Genomic DNA, 12,092 nt, shown 5'->3' on the forward strand with positions numbered 1-12,092 from the left:
AAGCTTTCTCTTTCTCCCTTCTTGCCAGCCAGCCAAGGAAGTGGCTTAGAGCAGCCTTCCTCAAACTCAGCCCTCCAGATGTTATTGGCCTACAACTCCCATGATCCCTAGGTAGCAGAACCAGTGGTCTGGGATGATGGGAATTGTAGTCTCTGGTGGGCTGAGTTTGAGGAATCCTGGCTTAGAGCTACAGCAGTAGGCAGGAATTGTCATTTTAGGGGGAGAAACTTAATTTTTGTACATTTCTTCAGTGAGGGATCTTAAAAATATGTTTTTGGGTGTGAGTTCACACTTGCAATTATTTTTGTGATTGGAAAACATTTAGCTTAGTAAGTCTACCTTTGATTAAGAAGCATATAAACAGCTTTCAGAAAATGAAAGACTTATACTTTTACCTTCTGAAAAGTGATTAATAATAACAACAATAATAATGAATAATAAAACTTCAAGCACTTGGCAATCATTTTTTTGTTTTCTATGCAATTTTACACATATTTTACTTACCAAGCAGTCAATCTTATCAATCAATCAATCAATCAATCAATCAATCTTATCAATCAGTTTTACCAAAGTATCTTTAGAATTCCTGAGCCACATTGCAACTTTTTAGCACCCCTCATTCTTGGAATTTGAAACTTCAACACTCCTGACCACAGCAGCTTCCTCCATCTCAAACCCCAAGAGGTGCCTAGGGCTCTGCGGTTTGCTTCATTGTGGCAGCTCTGGGGTTTGCTGCATCTAGTGGCTCTTTGGGCCACGATTAATAAAAATAAAGAGGAACAGAGAAGGTATCCTCAGATCATCAATCCAGTGCTGGCTCAGTACTGACTGGGTTGCCAGGCTCTTGGGCGGAAGTCCTTTCCAGGGGAGAATGAACCTGAGGCCTCCTGCATGCTAAGCAAGTGCTCTGCCGCTGGGTTATGGCCATCTCATAGCCTTGACAGCTGTTCAGGCCTGGATTTAACCAGTAATGTTTCTGGTTGCATTTCTCCTTCTGCGCCACGCTTTCCCAGCCTGGTGCCTCCACTTTTTTCCAGCTGCATCTCCCATCATCCCTGACCATTGGCCATGCTGCTTGGGGCTGATGGGAGTGGTAGTCCTACAGTGTCTGGCAGGAACCAGGCCAGGGAAGGCTGTGACATTTGCTGTTTTCCCCAGTGCTACAAGTGAACAATTTTCTTTACTGCCTTTGTAGCTGATGCTGTCTGAATGGCTGATTGACGTGCCCCCAGATTTGGTGCAGGAGTGGCTGCTGGTGGTGTGCCCTGTGGGGAAGAGGGCTCTTATTGTGGCATCTCAGGTAAGAGACCGTGGCTTCTACCACAAGCCAAACCAAGGAAGAGTTTTTATCTTGCTGCTTTGTAAATTGTCTTCCTGCCGCATTCTAATAGCTTGGCAAGCTGGGGTTGAGGAACCTTTGAAATCTGGCAACTCTCGCGTCCGTGTCCAAAGGCTTATTGCATGTGAAACTCCTCCAAGACTACGAAATGGATCTGTTCCATCTCGCCCCATCTGAACAAGCTGCATTTTAACAGAGCTTAACAGATCATTTTTTTTTAATTTTAAAAAAACACACTCCATTTTAAAAAGTATTTTGATGATTTCTAAGAACTTGTTTTCCCTGCTGCTTCTTATCTACTGTTTTGTTGATAGGTTTGTTTAATTGTGCATTGTGTTTGTGGCCTTTAACATTTTTGTGGTCCCAGCCTTGTTTTTAACAACTTGCATGATCACTGTAGGTGACAAAGAATTCCATATAGGTGAGTCAGCAAGCTGGCGGAGGGAGGAGCCAATCTCTCCATCCTTCCTCCAGCATCCACTTGGCATCTGTTGGCATGGCTTGCCAGGAATGGCCTGGCTGGCCAGAGTTGGCCCATGGGCTAGAGGTCCCCCACTCCTGCTGTTAAAAAAAACATAATTTTCTCTTAATATGTTTCTTTTTTAAAAAAGAAATGAGAGCAGCCATCACTGCAATGAGTTTCAACAGTAATACAGTTCCAAGGTACAGTCTCAAGTAATGGTCTTCAACTGGTGGGGAAGGACCCACTAGTGGGTTACAGCCTGATCCAAAGTGGGTCGCAATAGGAGTACTACCACCTAAAAAGATTAAGAAATGGGTCCCCAAATACATATTTGGGTTGAAAGTGGGTCCTGAGTGTGAAAAGGTTGAAGCTAGTTGGTCTAAAGGCACATGAGGCTAAAGCTAAGCAGTTCTGGGTCTGAACAGGCGGTTGTCTGAAAACCTGAAGGAGCGTCTCCACCCCCATCGTTCAGCCTGGTCACTGAGATCCAGTGCCGAGGGCCTTCTGGCAGTTCCCTCACCGCGCGAGAAGCGAAGCTACAGGGAACCAGGCAGAGGGCCTTCTTGGGAGTCATGCCTGCCCTGTGGAACACCCTCCCACCAGATGTCAAGGAGATAAACAACTATCTGTCTTATAGAAGACATCTGAAGGCAGCCCTGTATAGGGAAGCCTTTTGATGTGTAATGTTTTGTTATGTTTTTATATACGTTAGAAGCAACCCATAGTGCCTGCAGCAACCCAGTCAGATGGGTGGGGTACAATTATTATTCTTGTTGTTGTTGTTACTATTATTATTATTATTACTACTACTACTACTACTACCACATGCAATACTGCCTTGGGCTCCACAATGGAAGAAAAGGAAGGATATAAACATAATAAAATATATGTGGGGTTTGGGGGCCTCCCCCCCCCGCTCTACTTGGAGTATACAATTTAGGAAGTCCTTTTACAGTTGGGGGGGAAATCACTCTTGTTTGTTCTTGATCCCTTCCTCCTCCTCCCTCTCTTCTCTCCTCCCAGGGCTCCACTGCAGCTTACACCAAAAGCGGTTTCTGTGTCAACCGATTCCCTTCTCTTTTGCCAGGTGGGAGTCGCCGTACTTCAGCAACAGGGAAAGGTAACTTCTTGATTCCCCTCCCTTTTTGCAATCTCCCAATGGGCAAAGATCTGCTTGAAAGAGACACTCCATGTCCTTACTCAAAACCAACTTTCGTGTACCATTCATTACCCACCTTCCATGGGTTTTTTCTTTTCTTTTTGCCATTGCTTGAGTGATACCGGAAGTCATTAGCTATAACAGGTATTGTTTGGAACAAGAACATCATTCTGGGCAATATATTAATCTTTATCGCTGAAATTCTACCCAACAAGGACAGTTATAATTTATTCCATCTTAACATCTCTTTTTAAATTTCCACCCACATCTTAACATAATTATTTTGAAACAACATACAATTCAAATTTCTCATGGTTAATACCTAAGTACTTTACTTTTTTGTCAATTTGAAATTCAGTTTTCTCCGTCAAAGTCTTGTTCTTCTGTAGTCATATTCTTTATTAAAATTTTCATTTTCTAATGATTAACCTTAAAATTTGCTAGCATGCCAAATTCCTTTAATTTATTCATAAGAGTTTCCACTCCCTGTAATGGGTTTTCCAGAACTATCATCAGATCATCTGCAAAACTCCCAACGTAGTTTCCCTTTTTAATCTTTATCCCCTTAATTCTCTCATCTTGTCTAATATCTCTAAGCAAGACTTCCAAAACCAAAATGAAAAGCAATGGTGACAGTTGGCACCCTTGCCTTGTTCCCTTCTGTATCTCACAAGGTTTTGTTAATTCTCCTTTAACAATTATGTGAGCTGTCTTCTGCTTAATAAATCAATTTCACCCATTTAATGAAATCTCCAAAGTTCATTTCCTGCAAAGCTCTAAACAGAAATTCCCAGTTCACAATGTCAAAAGCTTTTTCTGTATCCCAAAAAATCAATACAGCTTCTTGTTCTGACAGTTCAAATACTCCAAAATATCTAACATATTTCTGACATTGTCTCTTAACTGTCTTTTAGTTAAAAATCTATAAATAAATCTATAAAAACAATTATACATCATGACCAGTCTTGTAAAAAAAAAAAAACTTGCTGCCAAAATCACTCCAAATAATTTATAGTCACTGTTCAGTAATAAGATTGGCTGATATTTTTTTACTGAGGTCAAATCTTGTCCCTCTTTAGGTATAAGTGGGATGTTGGCCTCTTTTTAGCTATCTGGTATATGAGTATATTATTCATTGTCCTTGTTGTAAGAGTTGTAGAAGTTCTTCAAAAAATTGATAGTTAGCAGCTGGCCACTGTACCTTTTCTTTCTTGGATTTTTTAATAGCATCGCATAACACCTGAATTGTTAAAGGGCCATTGATTTTTATTTATCTATTTTTGGGAGAGTCTGAGATTTTTGCTGGATGTTGTTTTTGCAAGTAATCATCTATCCGACCCTGCCCCCCCCCCCAAGATTGTTTGAGCTTTATACAGCTTAGAGTAAATTTGATCAAAGTTTCTTCATATTTGTATTGTTCATTGTTATAACATTGTTTTCTTGCAATTTCAGGATCACTTTCCTTAGTTTGGCTGAATTAACTAAAGCAATTAGTTTTAACTGGATTTTAAGTGTGCAATTATTCGTTCCTATTTTGAATTTTGCCTGTTGTCTTTGTCCATGGAGTTTTCTTGGCAGGGATACTGGAGTGGCTTGCCGGTTCCTCCTCCAGGTGGATCACGTTTGGTCAAAACTCTCCACTATGGCCTGTTCATCTTGGGTGCCCTGCTCGGCATAGTTCATAGCTTCTCTGAGTTATTCAAGCCCCTTCGCCACGGCAACTTCGCTACAGAAGTGCCTGGCGTCCTCTGGTCCATGGGGTCACGAAGAGTCGGACACGACTAAACGACTAAACAACAACAAAATTTTGAATTTTATTGTGTAATTCTCTTCTTTAGTGGTTGTGCAAACAACTATTCTGAATAATGCCTGTTATAGGGTAGGGAGCACTGGGGATAAGTGTATGGAAGCAAGGGACAGTGGCCCAAAGAAGTTTGGGAACCACTGGCCAAGATTAATCTCTTGCCTCTTGTTGTGTGAAGAATACACAATCCTGGACTGCATCTACAGCGAGGCCCAGCAGATGTACTACATCCTCGATGTGATGTGTTGGCGGGGACACCCTGTGTACGACTGCCAGGTACCTTTTTGCCTCTGGTCCTGCCACTGGCTTGCATCCCTGGCAGCTGTTTCCTTCTCTCTGTTTCCCTTTCTGAGACACTTCCTGGATTCTGCTAAAACTCACCTGTAATGGTGTTTTTGGAGATGTTGCCCCATAGTTAAATTTTAATTTTTTTTATTTAATGGGGGGCATATAGAGGTAAAACAATTCTGGGAGCAAAGTAGACCCAAGCCATTATGGGACTTAAATACTAATAGTGACACCTTGAACATGGCCCAGTAACAAATTGGCAGCCAGTGCAGATCTCTGAGCAGAGGTGTTAATACGCTGACAGGGCCTCGCTCCTGTCAGCAACCATGCTGCAGCTTCCGATGTTCAGCTGACTGCGGTTTTTGACATGGCAACCAAGACTAGCCCTAAATAGTGGATCCCTGTTTGTCTTGGCCACCTCTCCATATACTTTCTTTTAATCTATAACCAACAAAAGAGCTTAGCAAGATAAGGGATTCTGTTGAAGTCATGATAGTTTGCTTCACAATCCAGAGCAGAAGCAGTTGCTCTGCTTCTACAAAGCTTCTGTGTTGCCTCCTTTTGGGGTTGTTCCATGCGGAACTCATAGAAATTCAGATGGATTTCCCTTATTCAGGGCAGAGCTCTTGAGGCTGCTGCTTATCATTTAGTCCCCTGTTAACATGACCCTCCTGGCCAGCATGGTGTAGTGGTTAAGAGTGGTGGACTCGTAATCTGGTGAACCGGGTTCGCGTCTCCGCTCCTCCACATACAGCTGCTGGCTGACCTTGGTCCAGTCACACTTCTCTGAAGTCTCTCACCTCACAGAGTGTTTGTTGTGGGGGAGGAAGGGAAAGGAGATTGTTAGCTGCTTTGAGACTCCTTAAGGGGAGTGAAAGGTGGGATATCAAGTCCAAACTCCTCCTCCTCCTCTCTTTTTCCCCCCCAGACAGACTTCAGGTTCTATTGGCTGCATTCAAAAATGCAGGAAGAGGATGGCCTGGGAAAGAAAAGCCGTCTTAATCCAGTAAGTCCTTTTTGCCCAGAAGTGTGGATGTTCTAGACAAGTGAGACAGTGTGACGCGGCAGCTAAAAAAGCCAATGCAATTCTGGGCTGCATCAATAGGAGTATAGCATCTAGATCAAGGGAAGTTATAGTGCCACTGTATTCTGCTCTGGTCAGACCTCACCTGGAGTACTGTGTCCAGTTCTGGGCACCACAGTTCAAGAAGGACACTGACAAACTAGAACGTGTACAGAGGAGGGCAACCAAAATGGTCAAAGGCCTGGAAACAATGCCTTATGAGGATCGGCTAAGGGAGCTGGGCATGTTTAGCCTGGAGAAGAGGAGGTTAAGGGGTGATATGATAGCCATGTTCAAATATATAAAAGGATGTCACATAGAGGAGGGAGAAAGGTTGTTTTCTGCTGCTCCAGAGAAGCGGACACGGAGCAATGGATCCAAACTACAAGAAAGAAGATTCCACCTAAACATTAGGAAGAACTTCCTGACAGTAAGAGCTGTTCGACAGTGGAATTTGCTGCCAAGGAGTGTGGTGGAGTCTCCTTCTTTGGAGGTCTTTAAGCAGAGGCTTGACAACCATATGTCAGGAGTGCTCTGATGGTGTTCCCTGCTTGGCAGGGGGTTGGACTCGATGACCCTTGTGGTCTCTTCCAACTCTATGATTCTATGAGACCTGCAAGGAAATAATCTGCTGTGAAGTCTTCCTGTTCAGGGCCCCCTTACAGGATACTCCATTCCATTTACCCTCCCAATCCCTGGTGTTCTGTCCTGTTCCCCCCTCCCCTGCCACCAGCCAGCATGCTCAGCCTTCAATCTGCCTTTTTTTTTTTTTTTTTTTTTTTGCGGTGCAGGGTGTTCTTCCCTAAATATTTTTTAATTATTATTTTTTTGTGTGGGTGCTTCTGCATACCTTTGGGTTTACCTGCAAACTCTCTGGTGCCTTCTCCTTGTGCTTGGGTGCTGTTGGTTTTGGATGCGCAAGGGCTGGCAGGCACATGGAAAATAGAGTTTGCTGTGGCAATATATCAGAGGGGAAACTTTCTCAGGTCAAGGGCCACATTCCCTTCTGGGCAGCTTTCTGAGGGCCACATGCTGCTGATGGGCAGGGCCAGAGGCAACAGTGTGCAGAGAACAAAGCTATAGACTTCGCTTTTGCACCATGTGCTAGCTTCTACACAGGATCATCCACCCTTCTTTGTCATCCGCAACCCTTCCCCTCTGCGGGGAGGTGGGACCGATTCGGATGGTCCGCCCCCGCCACTTAATGGATCCAAATGGTTTCCAGAGTGTGGTAGGGGATGCTTTATCCCATGTTGATGGCCTTTCAGCTGATTCCCTGGTGGCCTGCTGAAATGTGGAGTTAACCGGGGCTATTGACTGTTTGGCTCCGAAGCGCCCTCTCCGATTGCATGGAGCCCGGACAGCCCCGTGGTTTTCCACAGATTTGAGGGCAATGAAACAATCGCTGTGATGGCAAGAGTGCTGGTGGCGGATAACTCATTCTGAAGCTGACCGGACACGGGTTAGAGCTCAATGTCGAGCCTACCAAGTGGCGGTAGCGACGGCGAAGAAGACTTTCTTCACCGCCTCTATTGCATCTGCAGAAAACAGCAGCAGGAGACTCTTTCAGGTGGTTCGCAATTTAGTGGAACAACCTGCTACATCGGGGCCCAGTATGGGCCACAAGATTTCCTGCAATGATTTTGCAAAGTTTTTTGCAGATAAAGTCACTCAGATTCGGGAAGAAGTAGACTCCACCGTGGGAGCAGGGCCGGGGCAGGAGAGTGCTAGAGTCCTGTCTAGTCAAGTTGTGTGGGATCAATTCCAATCTGTTACCCCCGAGGATGTGGACAGGCTGCTTGGATGAGTCAAACCAACCACCTGTGTCCTTGATCCTTGCCCATCCTGGCTTATAAAAGCTAGCCGGGAAGGGCTGGGTGATGGGATTCGTGGGGTGGTGAATGCTTCTCTCTGTGAAGGAGCCTTCCCAGATCTGCTGAAAGAGGTGGTTATTAAACCCCTTCTTAAAAAACCATCTTTAGATGTGACCAATATGGCCAACTATCGCCCAGTCTCAAATCTTCCATTCTTGGGCAAGGTGATTGAGCGAGTGGTTGCTGAACAACTCCAGGCACGCCTGGAAGAAGTGGACCATTTGGATCCCTTCCAGTCGGGATTCAGGCCTCATCACGGGACTGAAACTGCCTTGGTCGCACTGGTTGATGATCTCCAGCGGGCTAGGGACAAAGGTGAGAGCTGTTTCCTAGTTCTGCTGGATCTCTCAGCGGCATTTGATACCATCGACTATAACATCCTTCTGGATTGTCTAGAGGGGCTGGGAGCTGGGGGCACTGTTATACAGTGGTTCCGTGCCTGCCTCCTGGGCTGTGTCCAGAAAGTGGTGTTGGGGGGGGATAAGTGTTCAGACCCCTGGGCTCTCACTTGTGGGGTGCCTCAGGATTCTGTCCTCTCCCCCCATGCTTTTCAACATCTACATGCAGCTGCAGGGAGATCATCAGGGGGTTTGTATTGGGTGTTCATCAATATGCGGATGATACCCAGCTCTACTTCTCATTCAAATAAGAACCAGTGACAGCAGTGAAGGTCCTGTGTGAGTGTCTGGAGGCAGTTGGAGGATGGATGGCAGCTAACAGATTGAGGTTGAATCCTGACAAGACAGAAGTACTGTTTTGGGGGGACAGGAGGCGGGCGGGTGTGGAGGACTCCCTGGTCTTGAATGGGGTAACTGTGCCCCTGAAGGACCAGGTGCGCAGCCTCGGAGTTGTTTTGGACTCACAGCTGTCCATGGAGGCGCAGGTCAATTCTGTGTACAGGGCAGCTGTTTACCAGCTCCATCTGGTATGCAGGCTGAGACCCTATCTGCCCGCAGACTGCCTCGCCAGAGTGGTGCATGCTCTGGTTATCTCCCGCTTGGACTACTGCAATGCGCTCTACATGGGGCTACCTTTGAAAGTGACCCGGAAACTACAACTAATCCAGAATGTGGCAGCTAGACAGGTGACTGGAAGTGTCCGCCGAGACCATATAACACTGGTCTTGAAAGACCTACATTGGCTCCCAGTACGTTTCCGAGCACAATTCAAAGTGTTGGTGCTGACCTTTAAAGCCCTAAACGGAAGCCGCCCAGAGTGGCTGGGGAAGCCCAGCCAGATGGGCGGGGTATAAATAATCTTCTGTTGTTGTTGTTATTATTATTACTATTATTATTATTATTATCCATCCAGACAAGCAAGAGGCGGGATCAGAGTTCAAGGACACATTGCAGCCAGGAAGAAACACTCTGGGTACAAAGCAGAAACAGTGAGGGGAATGGCCAGGGGGGACTTCCGGGGGCCAGGCAGGAGGTCTAAATGTTTATTACTAGTAGTAGTATTATTTCCAGTTGCTAAGCAGCTGCCAGCCAGCAATGCAGCAGTCTAGTTGCAAGGTATACAGTTTTGTTCTCTTCTCATTGCAAAGAAGAAATTAAACATCTATAAAGCAGCTCCTCTGGCTACAGGTCTGGGAAGGATTAGGCCCCCTGCCTGAGGTTCCCCACCCCAGTGTATACGATGTAGATCAATTCAGTAAAGAATTGCTTATCCTGGACCTCCCAATCTTGGACACAGTAACATCTCCCAATGGTGAAATATCACCTTCCGGGCATAAGGCAAACCTTCCATAAGATTAAATTGTGTGTGCCTCCTTCCTTACTATTTGGGTATTAGCTGACTTCATCCCTGCTTTTAATCTCCCTGTTACAAAGGCAGATGTAAACAGAAACCGCCTACCTTCTTTTGGTGGGGGGCATTCTCCTGGTGCCTATACTGTGGGCAGGAGAAGCTGGCAGAGGCAGAATCTGTCTGCCTTCTGTACAGGGAAAGTTTAGCAAATAGCACATCTCTCCAGGTTTCAGTTTGTAGAAGGCTTTGATGAAGAAAAGGAACACTGCTTGATTTGACCCACAGTGTGCTAAAGAGCCCCTTAGAACATTAGTCTCAGGTGGATGGCTTTTATGTTTGAAGGACTAACTCATGGGTAGGCAAACTAAGGCCCAGAGGCCGGATCCAGCCCAATTGCCTTCTCAATCCGGCCTGCAGGTGGTCCGGGAATCAGCATGTTTTTATGTGAGTAGAATGTGTCCTTTTATTGAAAATGCATCTCTGGGTTATTTGTGGGGCATAGGAATTCGTTCAATCCCCCCCTCCAAAATATAGTCCAGCCCCCCATAAGATCTGAGGGACAGTGGACTGGCCCCCTGCTGAAAAAGTTTGCTGACCCCTGGACTAATTGCTGCAAGAAAATGCTGCAGCATAGGGTGCTCCTCTTCAGGATTCCTGCCAGCTATGCTCTTTCTTGGACACTCCAACCCCCACTTTTCTCTGGTTTACACACACAAAGATACGGTTTTCCCCTTGTAACCACACAAGCTTCTGGTCTGGAAAGATTTCAGAAATGGCTCTTGGGATTTTCCTCTCCACTGCCAGCTGACTGCTTCTCTGGGAAACTTTGGAGAGCTGAACACCGTTTAAAGGCTTGTTGAAGAAAGAAATGTGGGTCCCCAACTCCACGTGTATGTTCTGTGTCTAACACCCATCTTCACCATCTATTTATTTTATAGCAGTGTATAAATTAAATTATTATTAATAATAATAGCAGCAACAACAACAATAATAACCATCCTAATGCTGGCTGGGCTGGTGGGAGTGGGAGTCCAAGCCCATCTGGATGGGGAACCTGTGGCCCTCCAGCCACATAGCCCATGGCTCAGCCACAGGTTATCAGAAGGCTCTCCAGTGGGAGAGCTGGGTCCCTCTGGCATGCCCCCTGGTTCTTCAACACAGGCTGCTCCTCTAAGATGCTTTGCTGTGGGAGCTCCAGGTCACCCACCAAAGAGGATTCCTCCAGTGAGGGGAGCATAGCCCTTTCCTTGTGGGCAGCAGCCTTCTCAGCAACAGGGATTCAGAGATACACTGCCTCCGAATCTGGAGGTTCCATTCAGCGATTGAGAGATGAATGGGAGAGTCTCAGATGTGAGCACTTGTAGTTCTGATCTTTCTTTTTTTTCCTTTTTCTTCCCTTTCAGTTTAAATTTGTGGGACTGCAGAGTTATTCCTGCACACCAGAAAGCCTGTGCAAGGTTCTGGCCACAGATTTCCCCTTTGAGGTAAGCAGTCATCTGTTGGCACCACAACTCTGTCTCTTTCAACCCCAAGACTTGTATTCCTGGTGGAGAAGACCCCCCCCCAAAGAACCTGGAGAGTAGGAGCCCCAGGGGCAACAGGTTCCAGCTAAGCAATACTGCTTACTGCCCCCCCCCCCATTAATAAAGTTTACAGGACCAATAAAAAAGTATTTCTTCATGCAGCACATAGTTAAGCAATGGAACTTGCTCCCACAGAAGGCAGTGATGGCCACCAATTTGGATGGCTTTAAGGAGGATGCAAAAGATTAACCGGGAGGGACTGCAGGCCTTGGACTGAAAAAGCCCTCAACCCCTTGCTTGATGCAGACAGCCCAGAGCTGTGATTGGGCACCCCCAAATATGGCTTCCAGCCTGTGCTTGACCGTCCAAGCAAGGGAGAGCCAGCCTGCCCCCAAGGGGAGTCGGCTCTGATGTCCTGCTGCTGTTACGGTTTCAGAGTTTTGTCCAATGTTCTGCTGAAATTGCCTTCCTTTAACTTAAGCCCCAAAGATCTGACCCTGTCCTTTTGAGAGAGCAGAGAACGTGTGTGCCACAAATATTCGGATTAGCAGGAAGGAAGAGAAATGGGCCAGTACCATGTGGATGGGGAGCAGATGGCAGCTGTCAGTCACTCGCGAACATGGCTGGGGCTGGCACAGGCATCGGCTACAGCTCAGGAGGTGGTTTTTATGCTGTTGCCCTCTAGAAGCACTCATTCTCTCCACTGGACCAAACTGTTAAGAAGCATTAGAAAGAACTTTCTGATGGTAACAGCTGTTTGGCAGTGGAACAGACTACTTCAGAAGGTGGTGAACTATTCTTTATTGGAGGTTTTTAAAAAGAGGTTGGGT

At 46.0% G+C, this 12,092-nt stretch overlaps 1 protein-coding gene across 4 annotated transcripts in view; it reads left to right on the forward strand.

The window, feature by feature from the left end:
• SNUPN (snurportin 1) overlaps positions 1–12,092 on the forward strand; it is a 37,958-nt gene that overhangs the window by 12,932 nt on the left and 12,934 nt on the right. For all 4 annotated transcript variants that reach the window (XM_083412822.1, XM_083412824.1, XM_083412821.1 and 1 more), the window contains 5 exons: positions 1,196–1,300; positions 2,826–2,922; positions 4,944–5,041; positions 5,982–6,059; positions 11,143–11,223. In XM_083412822.1, the coding sequence (XP_083268948.1) occupies positions 1,196–1,300; positions 2,826–2,922; positions 4,944–5,041; positions 5,982–6,059; positions 11,143–11,223 (459 nt within the window). The remainder of the gene's footprint in view (positions 1–1,195; positions 1,301–2,825; positions 2,923–4,943; positions 5,042–5,981; positions 6,060–11,142; positions 11,224–12,092) is intronic.

Source organism: Podarcis tiliguerta (genome assembly GCF_965153285.1).
Source record: "Podarcis tiliguerta genome assembly, chromosome: 14".
Classification (NCBI taxonomy): Eukaryota; Metazoa; Chordata; class Lepidosauria; order Squamata; family Lacertidae; genus Podarcis; species Podarcis tiliguerta.